At 27.0% G+C, this 18,707-nt stretch overlaps 1 protein-coding gene and 1 long non-coding RNA gene across 3 annotated transcripts; both read left to right on the top strand.

The window, feature by feature from the left end:
• Window positions 1-4,809: 4,809 nt before the first annotated feature.
• On the top strand, window positions 4,810-7,163 carry LOC128195912 (uncharacterized). 2 transcript variants are annotated; one of them, XR_008247771.1, is made up of 5 exons: window positions 4,810-4,861; window positions 4,992-5,058; window positions 5,679-5,830; window positions 6,376-6,710; window positions 6,942-7,163. It is a non-coding gene; the product is annotated as an uncharacterized LOC128195912 (long non-coding RNA). The 2 variants fall into 2 exon arrangements; XR_008247772.1 differs by having other exon boundaries at window positions 6,376-6,781.
• Window positions 7,164-11,013: 3,850 nt separating this feature from the next.
• LOC108325441 (uncharacterized) lies at window positions 11,014-13,045 on the top strand. The gene has a single exon (XM_017558514.2). It carries the CDS (start codon window positions 11,097-11,099, stop codon window positions 12,894-12,896), a length of 1,800 nt encoding a protein of 599 aa, XP_017414003.1. The 5' UTR covers window positions 11,014-11,096; the 3' UTR covers window positions 12,897-13,045.
• The last annotated feature ends 5,662 nt before the right edge of the window (window positions 13,046-18,707 follow it).

Here is an 18,707-nt window from a genome sequence, read left to right as displayed (position 1 = left end):
GAAATATTGATAAGAGCTAAATTTTAAAAGTAATTCAATCCTACAAAGTTAATTTTGTAATAAGATTTATAATAAGTTTGTAAAATGAAATTTGTACTCATTTTTTAATTTATTTTAAACTAACTTTATTTTAGTTGATGTAAGATTTTTAATAAATATAAATATTTTTTATTTAAAATTACAAAAACTTATAAAAGGATTGAAGACAGCAACTAAAGGTGAAGAAATAGAATAAGCTGTTCAATTGGTGATGGCTGATTTCTTCCTCCCATTTTGGATATTCCCATATGCAAAAGTTGACTTTCAGGAAACCTGCTGGTAACTCATTAGTCAAGTGGGATGGGACCACTCAAAATAAATAAAGGACTTTGAATTTCATTACTTAATAATTAGTCTTTAATCAATAACAACAACTAATTCCTTCCACATTTTGACTAGTTTATTATCGAAAGGTTAAATAAAATTTCATACCTTTAAAATTAATCAGTATTAAAATTAAAATTTCTATTTTTTATATGTATAAATTTATGTAATAATTTGATAAGATATTTGTATTCAAAAGTGAGATATATATTCATTATAAAAAACATTGAAAAAAATTGAAAATTCCAGATGAATTTTAAAAAATCAAGACTTATTTAACTTATATTTGAATGTAGCCTGTGTTGTTTATGAGTGTGTCTCTATCCAGTGACATGTGTTGTGGTATCGTATTTCTTTCATCTAGAATCGTAATTTTCCTATTTTACGTGATCATTTGAATGAGCCCATCTTATTCCTCACATAAACAATAAAATGTAAAAGGACACTGTTGAAAAAAATATAGCAAGAACAATTTTTGGTATGAAATAGAAAACCCTTTTTCATAGTTTGTCGGTTTGTCCATTTCTATGCATTAGATAGGTTAGAAACTATAACATGGGACCATGTTTGCGTGTGAACATTGAAACCTGTGAGAGCTTATCCACCATCAATTCTTTGACCACCCACTGGAGCTGCCTTTCTTGACTACACTACACTCATAATCTCCAATCTAAGGAAACTTCTTATTTATGCAACAAAATATTTTCATGGAAAGAAAATTTGTATACTAAATATGTTGAGAATCCAACTGGAAATAAAATTAAAAACATTCAACATTATATACGGATTAAGATTTATAAATTTATATGTGAATTGGACTTATATGTTATTGACGTAAAATCCATCTAGATGTTTTTAAAAGAAATTACTTTTGTACTTAAGAAAGAAAAACAAAGTCTGAAAAAAATTATATTATATTTTTTAATAAAGTTTAATATAGTTATGTATTTTCTCATATTTAAGTATGATGTGTTAAAATTTTAAATTTGAGTCAATTTTACATTCGATATAAGTGAGAGAGTGTGATGAAGATCCTTTAACTCAAAACATTCAAGTTTTGAATAAAAAATATTGTCAATCTCTTATTTGATTCAATCCAAATCTTATTGGTATTGCATTTCTTCCCTAAACTTCTCTTTTATAAATTCAACATAACATATGAAAATAAAAGTATTTTTAAGAGTTAAAATGTAAAATGATATGCATGTGTAGAGGGAAAAAGAAAAACAAATTTTTAGCAACTTCTTCAATTTTTCTTGGTGGAAGCGAAATTTGTTTCTTTTTATGTACAAATATTTATTTTGGTTTAGTTGTTAATTTTGCAATTAACATTAGTTAGCACTAAATGAATTATTGAATATATTAGATGGTAGATTGAAAGTCCAATACGATTATTATACACATAGCCGAAAAATTTTCCTGACTTAGCAATAAGAAGGATTAATTCTCTGACTTATAAAGTCAAAAGGAGAAGATTTATTGGATTAGAGTGTTGCTTATAATCAATGAAAAGTTAAAATAATGAAGAGCACGTGAAGTTCTTGGAATGTGATCTCCCATTTGACAAGCATGCACTGTTTTAAAAATTTAAATACTTTTATAAACATCTTTGTTGTTATCGCCAATTGACCTTGTATCATGATTTTTTTAAATGAGAGATTTACTTCACACACACACATAATATATATATATATATATATATATATATATATATATATATATATATATATATATATATATATATATATATATATATATATAAAAAGTTTGAAATTTTAATTATTTAACTTTCAAAGATTTATTATTTTACATTTCACATAAAACTAAATTAGAATGAGTTACATTATCTAAATTTTGACCACTATGTCATTCTTATTATTTGTCTATTAACATTTAAATATTCTGTAGTTAGACTAATCGCTATGAGATCTTGAGTAATGCACGTGATAGGCTCTAACCTTAGTATAACCTTTCCATAATTTTTCTAACCTTATTTGAATAATTCTTCTTTGCTAATACTGTGATGTCCAAATAGTATATATTAATGTAATTATTAATTGAATAAAACATCAAACTCTCGATAATTGTAATTTTTTTAATCATTTTAAAACAATAATTATGAGTGTAGTTGGCAAAGTAGTTAGTTCGTAATACTTTGACTTAAAATGATTTATTTAACAAGAGTTTATTTCATTTATCTACCGTGCTTTTTATGGCAGTCAAAATATAATATATATATATATATATATATATATATATATATATATATATATATATATATATTAACGCATACTTTTTTATATTTATTTGACAATATTTTAAAAATTTTTACTTTTTTAAAATATAAGAAAAAAATTATAAACATTTGACTTATAAAATATCAATAAATATAAATAGGGATCATTTTATCATTATTCATCAAACTATTATACCTTTGATGATAAAACTTCACCTATACCATCTCCTTTAATATTAAATTATTTCTTCTGACGAAAGTCTTTTGTATAACGTTACGTCACTTATTTTAATCGTTACACCATTGTCTTGTCTGTAGTTTTTATGAAATGTTTAACTAGAAACTGTTAAGGTTGAGAAAGAATTAAGAATAAAAAAAAAAATCGTAATCACTTAAAAGTAAATTGTTTTAAAAGATATAAGTATCATTTTACATCTATAAAGAAATCATCATTCAGATTTTATAAGCATCTAAATCAACTTTTAAGAAACTTTTTAGTTTTCAATTAATCCTTTTTATCCTAAGTTTTTCCGAGTCCATTAATATCATTTTCAACAATAACGTTAATATTTCTGATATAATAAGATTTTTGCAGAAGATAAAAAATAAAATCATTTTTTTTCCTTATGATGTATTAGGGAAATAATAATTGATGAATTGCTTTGAATTAATTATTTATCTCTGAGTTGGGTGAGGAAATTTATGTTTATACCATATTTAATAATTTCGTATCGCTTAAAAATTTAAATTTAAATGTTTTTTTCTTTTATTTTTCAAAACATATTTTAAAGACAAAATTTCAAATATATATAATTAATCCTAACTATACTCCTTAACGTATATAAAATAAAAACATTAATATCTCAAAAATAGAAGAAAAAAAAAAGGATAGTATCTGACCTACATGAATAGATGTTTGTTTTCTAAACAATAAAGGCAAATTCTGTAAAACAGTAAATATGTTGCGTGTTATATTATGCGTTGACCTGATGCATGCATGAGAAAGAAAGCATAGATACAGTCCAATTGAATAAAAATTTATAACCTAGCAAAACAAAATATAATTTTTGGTTTTCCATATATAGTTTAAAAATGGAACCATCTATCCTAAAAAAGAAAACGTAACAATTTGGAAAGCATAAAAAATGGATAAAGTTTTTATGTTGAAAAGTATTCAGATAAAGTTGCTGAAGTGAAATCTGTATCTATATGTGGCCATATATACTTTATATATTCCATTAAGATACGTATCAAAATTATTGACTTTTTTGCCCATTCAACTACCATTATAGTATAGTTTTCACACTGTTTCTAGATGAAACATACTTTAACAGTTGAACCTTTCAAATAAATCGGCTTTCCTATATATTTACTAAAATTTAAACTGAGCAAAGTTTTTTTAACATTTTTATGTTAATCAAAGGAACACTAACTTATTTTAATTATTATAATAATATAATCGGTTAGAGATAAGAATTTAGAGTATGTTTAGATTTCCAAAAAATAAAAAATAAATCAAAATATTAAAGAAAGATAAAAGAAAAATGTTTTAGACAGACAGAAAATTATAAAAATAATTTGATTTTAATAAGAATTATTTTTACTTTTTCTCTTTTAATAATAAAATATTCTCGTGTTTCATTTATAACTTTTTTTAATTAATTTATAAGTTCTCACAATATATATATATATATATATATATATATATATATATATATATAATATTCGTTTAAATTTCCATCAAATTTTATGTCAGTTAAATATATGAAATAAAAGTAGATAAAATTTAAATTTGCACGAAAATGATGGAGTTAAGCATATGTATTTTAAAACAGGAGAATAACTTGTAAAATAGTGAAATTAAAAATATATTGAAGCATATAATTAATAAAAAAAAACTAAATTTTTCATTTATTCTTTAGTAGGGATGTATTTTAGTCTTTTGGTGTGAAAGACAAGTTGGGGGTGTTGTGTGACTCTACAAATTGGGAATGTAAGATCATCATTGACAAATATACACATACTCAAGAATTTGGTTTTCTGTTTGATTTTTAATGTTGTCCTTTTCAATGCACTGATATATACTAATTTTAATATTTTAAAACATATAAATTTTTTTAATATATTAAAATCAGTAACTTAGTAAAAATAATATCAATAATGTAGTGTATATAAATTCTTCTTGTAAGAGCCTGAAAATGTAAGACTATTGGGTCATGTAGCCTGACCCAAGAAGCTAAGGACACTAGGACTTTAGAAGAGGTCTCATTTTCCAGCTCTGAGTTCTTCATTCAGTTCCTCTTTCTCTCTCTAAGTTCAACTTCATTTTCTTATTCTTGCTCTGACTTCTCTCTACTTTTCCATAAATTTCCACCGTTGAAATTTCAAATAGGTAGTGTGCTTTCGTTCACGGAGTTAAGAGTTTTCCCTTCATCCGATTAGATTTTCGTTTTGGACGGGTAAGTTATCTTTTTCTGTTTCCCCTTTTTCCTTTGAACCTAGGGCATGCAATTTTCTAGTTGCATGTAGTCAATGATTTTCCTCTCTAGATTCTCTATCTATTATAACTCCAAGAGATGTCTCTGTACCCAATTTGTCATTTTGTAGATCCTGTTGAACTTGCTTCTGTGCAATAGTACTATTTTGGGGTTTCCTCTAAAAAGTGTTGTGCTTGTAACCACTAAAGTAAGGGGAGCTAATTATTTTTGTATGAATTTATTTTATAAAAATATATGCATATGAATGTTGAACTGGTGTGCTCTTGTGAAACTGTTTTATGACTTTTATTGTATTGGGTGTTATAACTGAAACTGTGAAATTGTGCATGTTGTGATGTGATGAATTTAATCTGTTTTGAATGAGTTTGTTGGCTGAAATTGATCTTGTTGGAAGGTCTGAAGTAGGATTTTGTAATAGCATCCATGTGGGTATTAAATAGATGTACATGTATGTTTGAGATGGTTGTGAGAGGAAGTGAAAATATTAAAATTAGGCATTTCAGATTTAGAGCATAAGAGAACATGGTAAATAATTTAAATAAATTAATTGTTAATTGTTGAGAGCCTTTCTTTGTTGGTAGGATAGAGGAACCTTAAAAACCTGAGTTGCCACATCCCTGGTCATAGAGAAGCCCTGGCCTGGTCCAGTCAGTTGTGACTAGTCATATGTGCTGGCGTCGAAGGTGAGTTTGATGCGTTCAAACATCTGGGTCCTCTCCGGTGACCAATTGAGGTAAAGAAAGATCTCTACCAGGATGAAAATAAAATAAAACAAGTTGATTGTAGATGCATAAAGTTATCATGTGTTAATTTTTAGTCAATTATAATTTTAGGAAATTAGTCACTGTGTGTTTGGAATTTAAAGTAAGGATCCATATATAAATATATATATATATATATATATATATATTTAATATAATATATTAGTTTAATATATATATATATATATATATATATTATTTTAATATAATATAAAAATATATAGTTACGTATCATATATATATATATATATATATATATATATATATATATATATATATATATAAAGTAAAGTAAGGATAGTTGTTTCTTATATTGAAACGTGAGTGTTAATCAATAATTATATTACTTGTAGGTATGTATAAATTGATGCATTTTATAAGCTGTTATGGGTTAGTTGGAGGTGTTTGGTTCTTGGTATTGATTAACTTAGATTCAATTATGGAGATGTTATTTTTATAATTTGTGAGTGGTGAATAATGTATATTATTGAGATTGTGTATATGTTGATTGTGGCAGAAAGTATACGATTACAAAGTGACAGTACGGTTCATGAACGTAATTCCATGATCCTCAAGGAGGGGATACATGGTGGTGTCCTGGTAGTGTGTAGAATGATTGCATGGTAGCTCAGTCTTGGGGGTTTTCCTGACACTCCAATGGTCTTTCATTCTCAAGTAGAGAGGATTTATCCATGTGGTGAGGAGTAGCAGGAGGTCCTAGTCTTGGAGGCTTCCAGTATGCTCCAGGACACGGAACGGACTAACCTCGTGAGTGTGGTAGGGTGGAACCCATTGGCAACGGCTTTGCAAAGCAGTAGAGGCCACCACGAGTGCATAACCCGCCATAGCTCGGTAATCATTCTGGTCCGGACGAGTCGGTTTATAAAGCAACGAGTCAAGTCTAGTTTGTGACATGTTCCTTTGTATGGTTTAACTTGCTTGGCTTAAAGTACTTATGTGTTGAATTGTTTACTTTAATATGGTATGCTTGCTTGTGAAACTAGCTCACCCTTGCTTGTGTGTTCGTGCTTTGTTTGGGTATGTTTCCTGTTGCAATGATCATACTAAATTGGATGTGAGCAGATGAAGAGGAGGTGTCTGTGGAGCAAGCGTTGGAAGAAGGTGATGCTGCAGCTTAGTATGTCTAGGATCTTAATTAGTAGTACTATTCTGATGATAATTCACAGTGGTCCTTTATGTTTAAGAGACCAACTCTGATTTTATTTTGGATGACTGTAACTAATATAGTCTGTTATATGTCTCTAACTACTTTCAATATTATAATCGAATGACATCTTTATTATATATGCATGTCGTATATTATGGGGATGTCACACTTCTCATGTGGTTATCGGTCTAAATTAACATTGAGTTTTCCACAACAAAGTCACATTAATATATATATATATATATATATATATATATATATATATATATATATATATATATGATTAATTTTTGTTTTTAAATTATTATGTAAATTAATAAAAACAAATGTATTACTTATGTGTGTCTGTTTTTTTATCGTAGATTTTTTTTTATTAGACTATAAAATAAATTTTATTAAAAATAATTATAAAAGTAAAAAAATTGTATGATTATTTCATTATATAAATAGTTTATTACTATAAATAATTAAATAAACTTAGAAAGGTGATTAATAAAGGTAAAATTAAAAAAGAAAATGTGGATTTCCGGACTATTTTAAATTTTTGTATTCACTCATCTGTGAGGAAGGGCCTAACCAAAATCAAATTTCACCAGTGCACACATGATAAACTTGAAAATTCTATTGATCTGTATAACATTTTTTTTCCTATTTCTTTATTCTAAGACTTAATAGAACAGTTCATGCTAATATACACAAGAATAATATTAAAACTTACTTTTAATTCGTAATAAACATATAAAAGCAAAACTAAACTACCCGTTTAAAAAAAAAGATTTTCAACATCTTAACAAATTTGGAAAGTTGCAATAGGTTGTATTTTTTGTTAAATAAATAAAATATTTTTATATTTAAAAGTATTTTTTACGTTTAGTTTTTTATATAGACATGAGTAATAAAAAAAATTATTATAAATCTTTATATTGAGAATTAAATCTCAATTAAAATTAAATTACGGACTTTTTTTTATTTCAATTGATGTATCATACATCCTTACATTTTCTTCTCGTCTCATTCTCATTCATTAATTTCAATTAGAAGTTAGAATAAACCAGAGATAAAAATAAATCATCACAACAAAATTGCAACACGCAAGAGTATACAATGTTGAAAATTAAACATTGGAATAAATAGCACGAATAAAAATGTAATAATATACCATTGTTAACAAATACAAAAGAAAAGTGGATCCCAAGATGAGGTAAAGAAAACAAGGAAAACAACCAAATCTCAAATGCACTATCTAATCTAAAATGATTTGATACATCTTTTTATATTAATCAAAATTGACATAATATATAATTAATTTGATTATTGTACTTTAGTTCTACTTTAATAAACAATAATAACATGAAATTATAATTTAAGAGTTATATTTATAAAATATCACTGATGGTGAACTAGGATTTTTGTTTTTTCATAAAAAATCATATACTGAAACTGACTCCCACATCAACGGATGTGGGTATCTTTAACCTAATTTGTGGTTGAACGTGAGCCGAGTTTAAGGCAACCTAGAAGTGTTTGATAAATGGAATGGTTGAGAAATAATAGAAAAACAGATCACGTTGATGCCTAAACCTAATATTTGGTTGAGAAGCCAAGTTTGGGGAAAACAGCGATGTCAGATTGAAAGGTGTACGATCTACAACATCTCATAAGTCCAATAGTTGACAAGAAGTTGAAAGACAAAGGATACCTATGACTGTCCTCACCCACGTGCATGCCTATGAAGAAACTTATGATGTTATGTAGTACCAGAACCACACCACTCAAGTTTCAGTCAATCTTTGACAAGTTTAAAATAATGGTCAGTAATTTTTTTTCAATCATAATCCATACAAAAGATTTCAAAATACATTAAACTTATTATTATAGTTTATGGTGCTTTTTGAACTTATTTAAAAGTCCTCATGGGACGAGTTCATTCGAGACAAAACAAAATAAAAGAGCACACGCTATTGTTGAAAGACAATAATTATTTGTTAATGAATTTTCTACATTTCCTGTCTCTGTTCATAATGAGAGAGCTATTATCAGATGATATACTTCTTATTAACATATATAGGTGGACAAAATCAGTTTGAAAACAACTTGTTGTAGTTTTTATAGCCATTACTTTATTGGCCAAATATATTAGCTTAGTAGACAACTCAATGCACAGGATTCAAATTAATTTTTAGTTCCTAATCTATTTATTTATTATTATTATTATTATTATTATTATTATTATTAATATAAAAAAAATGTTGCCCGAATGTTGAAAGTTACCTACAAGAAACACAAACATGTCAACAAATCAAAGTGATAAACCAATTAAGACAATGACTAGCAACTATGACTTGCAGCAATAATACCAATAGAAATTGATTACTACAAAAGCTTTTATACAAATTTTCTTAACAAAGCAAAACTAAAATAGCGGCGAACAACGAGATAAAAAAAAACAAAATAATATATATAAAAGCTATCCATAAAAATGATAAATATTAGTTGTTATTATAAGGTTTTATTACGAGTTGATCAGAAAATTTTTAGCTTAATTTTTGTGTTTTATAATGTTCAAAGCATGTAGAATATTGTTCATCACTTAATTGAACTCTGAAGTAGCTCTAGCTTGTTTTTGCTAATTATCTTATATAATGAATTATTAATTTGAATGTTACACTTTGATTTATATTTAAAATAAAGAAGAAATATATTTTTTATCCATAAATTATTAAGTGATTTTAATTTTAATTCTTCTTTTAAAATTTGGTCTAATTATGTTCTTGTATTTTTAAAATTCATGAAATCAAGTTCAATTACTAATAGTATATTAGTATTTTGTTTGACGTAACAAACGGTAATCCAAAGTTAGTGTTTATTTTGACACGTAGAAAATTATTTAATTCAAAAATTATTTTTTAACTTTTATTTCTTTTTTCTAAGGCTTGGGTTTCTTCCCCCAAATATAAGAGTCCCAAATTTATAACTCAACATCATCTTCTTTCATCATTCACCCACGCAAATCAACACTCACAATACCATTCCAAACCTCTTTCTCCCAATTTGAAAAGAAAATTGAAAATAAAAATATAGGATTTTTCAAATTTGTGCTTACATATAAGTGATCCTTCTCTGTCTTTATTGTCCAATATTTTTTACACAATTAAAAAATAGAGAGACAAAAAACGGAGAGAAACACAATGATTGTTTTTGAATCATGTTGAAATGCAGCCGTATTCAAATATTAATTAAACTTTATTTATTAATTTAACAATTATTTATAACTTTATTATTAATTACCTCTGTCCATCCATAATTATCTATGAATTTAACAATTATTTATAACTTTATTTATTAATTAAACTAATGATATTACAAATTATTTAAAATGTAGTAATGTATTTCCTATGATTACTTTTTATTATAATTTTGGTGATATAGTGTTATTCTAATATTTATATATTTTTAGAATATAAAATGTTTGAATAAAAATAATTAATAAATTTTATTTTTTAAAATAAACTACTTATATGGAATAAAAATCATATTTTTTAGTATAATGATAATTATTTTTACTTTTAACATAACATATATAATAGTATATATGATTTCATGAAGTACAGATTAAAAATTTAGAATATTTACATGTTAACATGATAAATATGGTGCCAACTCAGAACGTTATATTAATTTAAGATAATTATTAAAATAACATAAATAGTATTAATTATAAAAGAAACTATATTAAATGAAATTAAAAAAAACTATTAAATTCAATTATACCTTACTCTTTTTATGAAGATGAAATTTCGAGGAAGGAAAATAATTCCAAATTTTCTTTAAGAATGTAGGATGTAGAAAATGCTTATACAGATAGTTTTGTTTTTCTCTCTCTGGTGATTCAGCTGTTATCCTAAGTGAGAAAAGAACACTTATCTGAATATTAAGTAGAAACAAAGAGAAAAGAAGTCTATATATATTTAATACACACTCTCACAGGAGACACACACTGTATCTACATAGACATTGACTTCCATTTCCACGCACCATATTCTACCAGCAGGTGCTTGGTATCCACAAACATGGCGATGGGTGCAGTTTCCATGGGTGTGAATGGATGGGGAGACATGAAGAGTCTCACCCTCCAGGTCATCACCGGTCGATGGTTCGTCATCTTTGCCTCCTTTCTAATCATGGCTGCTGCCGGAGCCACCTACATGTTCGGTCTCTACTCCGGAGACATCAAAGAAACCCTTGGCTACGACCAAACCACTCTCAATCTCCTCAGTTTCTTCAAGGACTTTGGTAGCAACGTTGGAGTCCTGTCTGGTCTTATCAACGAGCTCACTCCACCTTGGGTGGTCCTCGCCATCGGTGCCGTCCTAAACTTCTTTGGCTACTTCATGATATGGCTTTCCGTCACTAGGAGAATAGCCAGACCCCAAGTGTGGCAGATGTGTCTCTACATCTGCATAGGTGCTAACTCTCAGTCCTTCGCAAACACCGGTTCCCTAGTCACCTGTGTCAAGAACTTCCCTGAAAGTCGTGGTGCTGTGTTGGGCATTCTCAAAGGCTATGTGGGTCTCAGTGGTGCAATCATCACACAATTGTACTATGCTATTTACTATGACGACACAAAGGCTTTGATTTTGCTCATAGGTTGGCTCCCAGCTGCTATTTCATTTGCTTTCCTTCGAACCATTCGCTACATGAAGCCCGTTAAGCAGCCCAATGAGCTCAAGGTTTTCTACAACTTTCTGTATATTTCTCTTGGCCTTGCTGGGTTTCTTTTGGTCATGATTATTATACAGAAAAGGGCCGACTTTACTCAGAGTGAGTATGGTGTGAGCGCCGCTATTGTGGTTTTCTTGCTCTTCCTCCCACTTCTTGTCGTTTCAATAGAAGAACATAAGATCTGGCACAGTAAAAGACTTGCTTTGGTTGACCCCTCGCCCGTGAAAATAGTGACTGAGGGTGAAAAAGTGAAAAAGAATGAGACTACTAATGGGAACACTTCAGTTACAGCGATTTCCAACGACACCAAGTGGTGGGAAAATGTTTTCAGTCCTCCAGAAAGAGGTGAGGACTACACGATACTTCAAGCGCTATTCAGCGCCGACATGTTAATACTTTTCATAACTTGCATATGCGGTGTTGGGGGCACGCTCACTGCAATAGACAATTTGAATCAGATAGGATCCTCTCTTAGATACCCAAAGAAAAGTATAAGCACTTTCGTGTCCCTAGTGAGCATTTGGAACTATATGGGAAGGGTTTTCTCTGGATTTGTTTCTGAACATTTCCTCAACAAGTACAAGTTTCCCCGTCCTCTCATGCTTTCTTTAACTCTGCTCTTATCATGTGTTGGTCACCTTCTGATAGCATTTGATGTGCCAAATGGACTTTATGCTGCTTCGGTGATCATCGGCTTTTGTTTTGGCGCTCAGTGGCCTTTACTTTTTGCCATTATATCAGAGCTTTTTGGACTAAAATATTATGCAACTTTGTACAACTTTGGAAGCGTAGCAAGTCCATTAGGGTTATATGTGCTTAATGTGAAAATGACTGGGTATTTGTATGACAAAGAAGCAAAGAAGCAACTGGCAGCTTTGGGGCTTGAGAGAAAGGAAGGCGAGCAATTGAACTGTATCGGGGTGGACTGCTTCAAGTTATCATTCATTATTATCACAGCTGCAACTTTCTTTGGTGCCATTGTTTCACTGATTTTGGTGGCTAGAACAAGAAAGTTTTACAGTGGTGACATATACAAGAGATTCCAGGATGCAGCCACGGTGTCAGAAACTGAAATGGCAGGGTTAGATAACACCAGCAAACCAAAGAAAGATGCCAAAAATATGGTGCCAACTCAGAACTATGACTAATGGTAAAAGATGATCTTCTTGTAGTCAACCTTCAAACAGAGATTAATTAATTAATAATGTCTCTATAAATATTAGACAATGTAATATGTAACATTATAGTTTGCCACATTTTCTTTGCCGTAATGTATACTTTTCTTTGTCACACAAAAGGACGTGCCTCTTTTTCTCATTTATTCTTGAACGAGTAAAAATAAAATAAAAGAAACATGATTGGCGCGTTATTGTAGTAGTTGACTATTCTTCCTTCGGCTTCGTGGTTTGACGGTATGTATCTTTTCAAGTCATCAAAGGGGGAACACAAGATCAAATCAAAAAGAATTTTAAAGTTTTCACATTTAATTATAATATGCAAGTGGCTGCATGGTTAATATTAATGTCTAATTAACAATATATGTTTATCTTCTGTGAGCTAAGCTGTGCTGATGCACTAAATTAGATTATTATTAAAATAAGAGTAATTTTAAATACATTGCTGATGTACACATAAAATAATATATTATTGAAATATGATTCTTACAGTTAATCAAGTCAACGTATGGCACCCTAATCAAAGTTTTATTTGTCATGGAACACAACAATTTGTTTTTTTAAATATTAAAATAAAGTTCCAAGAAGACACTTGTAGGAAGATATTGTAAATAAGTACGAAAACTAGAGAGGTAAGTTGACTCGACTTGGTCCGATTCATCACGGGTTAGTCATTTAGTAAGTCAACTCAATCCGACTCACTTGTTTGCAAGCTGAATAAATTTGAATCCGGTTTAACCCATTACGGATTGATGGGTTAAACAAATTGACTTACTTAATTATAAGTTTTTTTAAAATAAAAAAAATTATAATTTTTTTAATTCAAATCTAAATAAATTTAACTCTTAAAGATGTTAAACTCCAAAGACCATTCAAAATAAACAAAAAAAAATATCATACAATTCAAGCGTAATCCAAAAACAAACAAAAAAGTGAACAAATAAGTTTTTAATATTGATAATTTTTGTATCACTTGTCCATTTATAATATTAGAGTTTTGAATAGATAAATCTATAATATTTGTCTCTCTTGAAACATTTTTCTTATCTCATCTACAATATAATAAAAAAATACTAACTAATAATAGTGAAACACAAAATAATAAATAATTAAATTAAATTAGATAGATTGACTCACCACAGGTCAACCCGGGTGAGCTGGGTTCGAAGTGAATCAAGTTGAAAACTAATCTACATAAAAAATTACAATTTTTTAAAATCAAATTGACTCGCAGGCTACAATTCAATTTTGGCCATACTAACGAAACGTGTAAATGGGGTTTACGCATCTTGAAGTATCATATAGTTATGCTAATAAAAAGAAATGTCAGAGAAGATAAAATCCGAATGGGTGAGTCTCTCCTTGGATTTGGTGGTTTGGAAAAATGTGATATATGATATTTTAAAACATTTTACATCCATTTTACATTTTTATTTTGATATTTAAAACATTTTACATCTATTTAATATTTTTTTCCTTTTCAAATAAAAAGGTTTATCTTTTTAATAATATTTTATCCTGCATTGAGTTGTTAAAAGGGTGTTTTTTTTTTTTGTCAAATATTTCTTTTTAAACTAAATCTTTATTGGATCCATTTCAACCTTCCTTCCTTATAGGTAATATAAGATACCAATTACATTTCAGTCATCTTTGAATCCATTCTACACTCAAAATTTCTCTGCATTCTATTATAAACTGATTTAACCTAACAACTCTCATTCATTTCACTTACCTAATTATTATTTTTTTTGAAAGAAAAGAAAATAATAAGCTAGAATACTTAGAGATCCTCCAAATGTTCTAAGAAACCAAACAAATAAAAATAACTATAGACTTAGGTGAATAAATATTCATTTTTTTAAAACTGATTACATATAACTCACAAACCACTTACATGGAAAGAAAAGGGAGAAAATAATTGAAAACCACACAGAAAAAAAAAACTTGCCTAGATAAAAATTCTCATATATTAAAATGAATTTCCTTCCACCTATCGCTGCTGACTTCAAAAAATAAATATTATAAGGAAATTCTGTAAAAACGTAGAGAGAAATAGAATATTTGTGTTTAAAAAAAATAAAATGATTCCAAATTAGTTTATCTTTTGTAAGCGTTTTAGTTTGGTCTTATTTTTAAAAATTTGAGACAAAAGGTTTTTTATGTTAGTACTGTACGAACATTAAAGAGATTATATGCGTTAGTTTGTAATATTTTTTTTCTTAAAATAAACAATTTTTTTTGTTTCAATTTTTTTAAAGTTAAACAATTGTTTCCTTCGTTCAATTGAAACCAAATTTAATTTTTATATAAATATTATACAAATATTTATATTAAATTTAATATTTTTATTAAACATTTTAAACAAAAATTAAATTTATTTAAATTTATATTCTATATTAAATTTTATTTAAAAAATATAAAGCTTTAATAGAAGTAATGTTAATAGAAACAAAAATCAACTATAAACTTCTTAACAATTAAATTTCATAAAAGAAATAAAATTATCAACCTTTTCAATTCTTTTAAATAATCGTATCTTTTTAAAATGTGTAAATTCAATAGTTTTTATGAAAATGATTGAGTTGGTTTAAAACTAATAGTTTTATGAAATTAAACGTTAAATTTTAAAATAATTTTAAGCAAATTTGTAACAATTTAAGATAAATAAATTTAAAACTTAAAAATATAAATAAATTTTATCTTATTAAAAATATTTAATAAAAGTATTAGTTTTATTAAAAAAATTGTATAACATTTATAAAAAATTAAATTTGAATTCAATTTTGAGAAGAACGATATCGAATTGAAACGGAAAAGAACGAAAAAAATATTAATATCGAATTAAACAAAATAAAAATATAAATATCGAATTGAGATTAAATAAAAATATAAATATGGAATTGAATAAAATAAACATATTAAAATAATGATACAAAGGGTAAAATAATATATAATATTATCATTACCACGTCACATCACACTTCTACTGGAACGTGACAAGATGTTAATTGGACATATAACAATTTTCTTTTATAAAAAATTAAAAACACTAGTAACACGTAACACCTATATAATGTTATTAGAACAATCCTAACGGAAATACAGGATTTACATATGAAAATGGGATGAATAGCATGATTTAGCCTAGAAAAATTTTAATTTTAACAAAATAAAATAATTCTCTTTTAGCTTTTATATGTACATTTTAAATTTAGAAACACAATTTCTATTTTTTTTTCATTAACTTATAACCCTCTTTTCAATACATATAAAAATTGGTCTTTATAATTTTAATTAAAAAATGTTTTATTATATAAAACCTGCAATTATGCTGAATAAATGTTTTACTCTTTTGTTTTAAAACTCTATTTTTTTTTAACTTATTTGATTTTTTGAAATAGTTTGCTAAGTTGAGTTAACTATTTGATCTATGGTTTTATTTTACTGTTATACTTAACTTTTTTGTTTATCAATTATCTATTTACCATTCCAAATTTAACTACTTAATCAAATTATTTTCATTATTTAATTACATTAGTTATACACACAATCAAAAGTTTATAGAAGCTAAATCATTATAAATATTAAGTGTTTCATAAAATACAAGTGAATGTTTGAAAAGGGATATTTTTATCGAAAATATGAGAACAAATTTATTCACACATGTGAAATATGATTGAATATAAAGAAAAATACAAACAATAAAAAAATCATAGCAAAAAAACTTAATAAAAAATCATAATAAGAAAAAACTATCAAAATAAACCTAATTGTGGTTCAGAGTCTGGTTAGTCTTTTTTTATCGACTCGGATGGGTACAACATATTAGATTGAAAGTTTATCGAATTTTAAGTGTGTCCCGATAAACAATGGTTCGAAAATGGTTACTGTTGGAAGAAATGTACCAATGTGAAAATGATTCATCTTTGAGGGAGATATTGTTGAGAATCCAAGTACGACTCTGCGTCCAACATTTGATAAATGAGAAAGTGAAACACCATATAAAAATGAAAACACATTAACTCATTGCCTTCAAATTTTAAGTAGAGACTAATATTAATTCCTTATGTGATCTTATTGGTGGTGTCTTCCATACGAGACTCCTCCTATATACCAACTCAACTTAAAAGTAGTCCTAATGACGAAGAGAATGTAATGAAAAAATATGTAAAATGTATTTTTCATATAATATTATGAGAAGAAGTGAGCTTTCAACCTAATTCAAAATTATAAAAAAAAAATAAGAACCAACATAACATTTTTTTCCAATATAAAAAAGTAAAGGATTAGGACCGAAAGACTCATGAATAAAACACAAACAGAAGATAATAACAAAATGTGTGAAATGTGTTCTTCGTCTAATATATGTTTATTTCAATAAAATCTAATAATCACTCTAATTTCATATGAGTATTTAATAAAAGACAGGTGAGAAAAATTTAAAAAAATATTTCATTGAAAGTACAAAAACAATATTTACTTAGGTGAAATATACTTGAATATAAAAAAACTTACATGTAACAAAAAATCTAATAAAAATCATAATAATAATAATAATTATTGAAAACTGAAAAAAGACATAAAAGAATATCTCTAAATAAACGTAATAATTTAAGAGAAATTAAAATTCACTATATACCTGAAAATCTTTTATAATAATGACATTTGCACTAATCTTTAACATGTATTTAACTTGACTTGCACCTAATCTAAGTACATAACTTATAATCAACTGTGTTAGCTGACAGAGGAAGGAAACAAGGGAATCAACTGTCACCCACATGCATGATCTCCAATTCTAGTCAAGCCATTAAACTATAATTAATACACGCATCATTATCGTAATTAATATTATATCAATAACATGTGCACAATAAAATATAATTTGATTAACGATAATACATAATAAGTAAATTTACCTAAACAAAAGTTGATGATCGGTGGTCGGAGATTTCTTCTCCACCTGCTGGAGGTGTCTGGCAGTGGTTTGTGTACATGGGCTGACGAAGAAACTGATAGAAAGAGAGAGAGGAAAGATAATTGAGAAAACCAGTGGGAGGACACGTTTCAGGATTTGAGACTATGTGTATTATTATTTTTTTAATTTATTGTTTTCAGGATTTGAGAGTATGTGTATTATTTTTTTTTTAATTTATTGTTTGTTATATAGGGTGAGTGCCAACAAGATAATATCACTAAAGTTATTAATCATATATGTGAAAATGTCTAAAAGAAGTATTAAGGTTAATAAAGAAAACTGAATTTAACATATGAAAAATCATAATTATACACTTTTCAATTTTTCTATACCACTTTAACACCTGACAAAATATTAATACTTTAATTCATCTAAATTTATTTTATATTTTAATATAAATTGTTTTTAGTTGAATAGAAAATATGGCGTTTCTTGAATTATATTTGTCTCAATTTTTAAAAGTTGATAAAATAAAATATATTTAAGTTATTTTATTTTGGATACCTAAAATATGTAAGACTATATTATGACCGAAAAAAATTAAAAAAATATCAAATTACAAAAGGTATTGTTGGAATTTATATTCATAGATAGTTCCAATTTTAACGGCAAAATACTTACATTTACCGTAAATTAAAATATATTTTCCCAACTCGTATTTATGGGTATTATTCTAATTCATTTCAATTTTGATAGAAAATATTCACACTGTGTATAAATATAAATAATATTTAATTTTTAAAAATCGAATAAGAAAACGAATATAAAATGTATAAATATTCGTCTTGTGTGTTATTGTCTTTATG

This window comes from Vigna angularis, chromosome 3 (genome assembly GCF_016808095.1).
Source record: "Vigna angularis cultivar LongXiaoDou No.4 chromosome 3, ASM1680809v1, whole genome shotgun sequence".
Taxonomy (NCBI): domain Eukaryota; kingdom Viridiplantae; phylum Streptophyta; class Magnoliopsida; order Fabales; family Fabaceae; genus Vigna; species Vigna angularis.
This window is presented reverse-complemented; position numbering and strand designations above follow the sequence as displayed.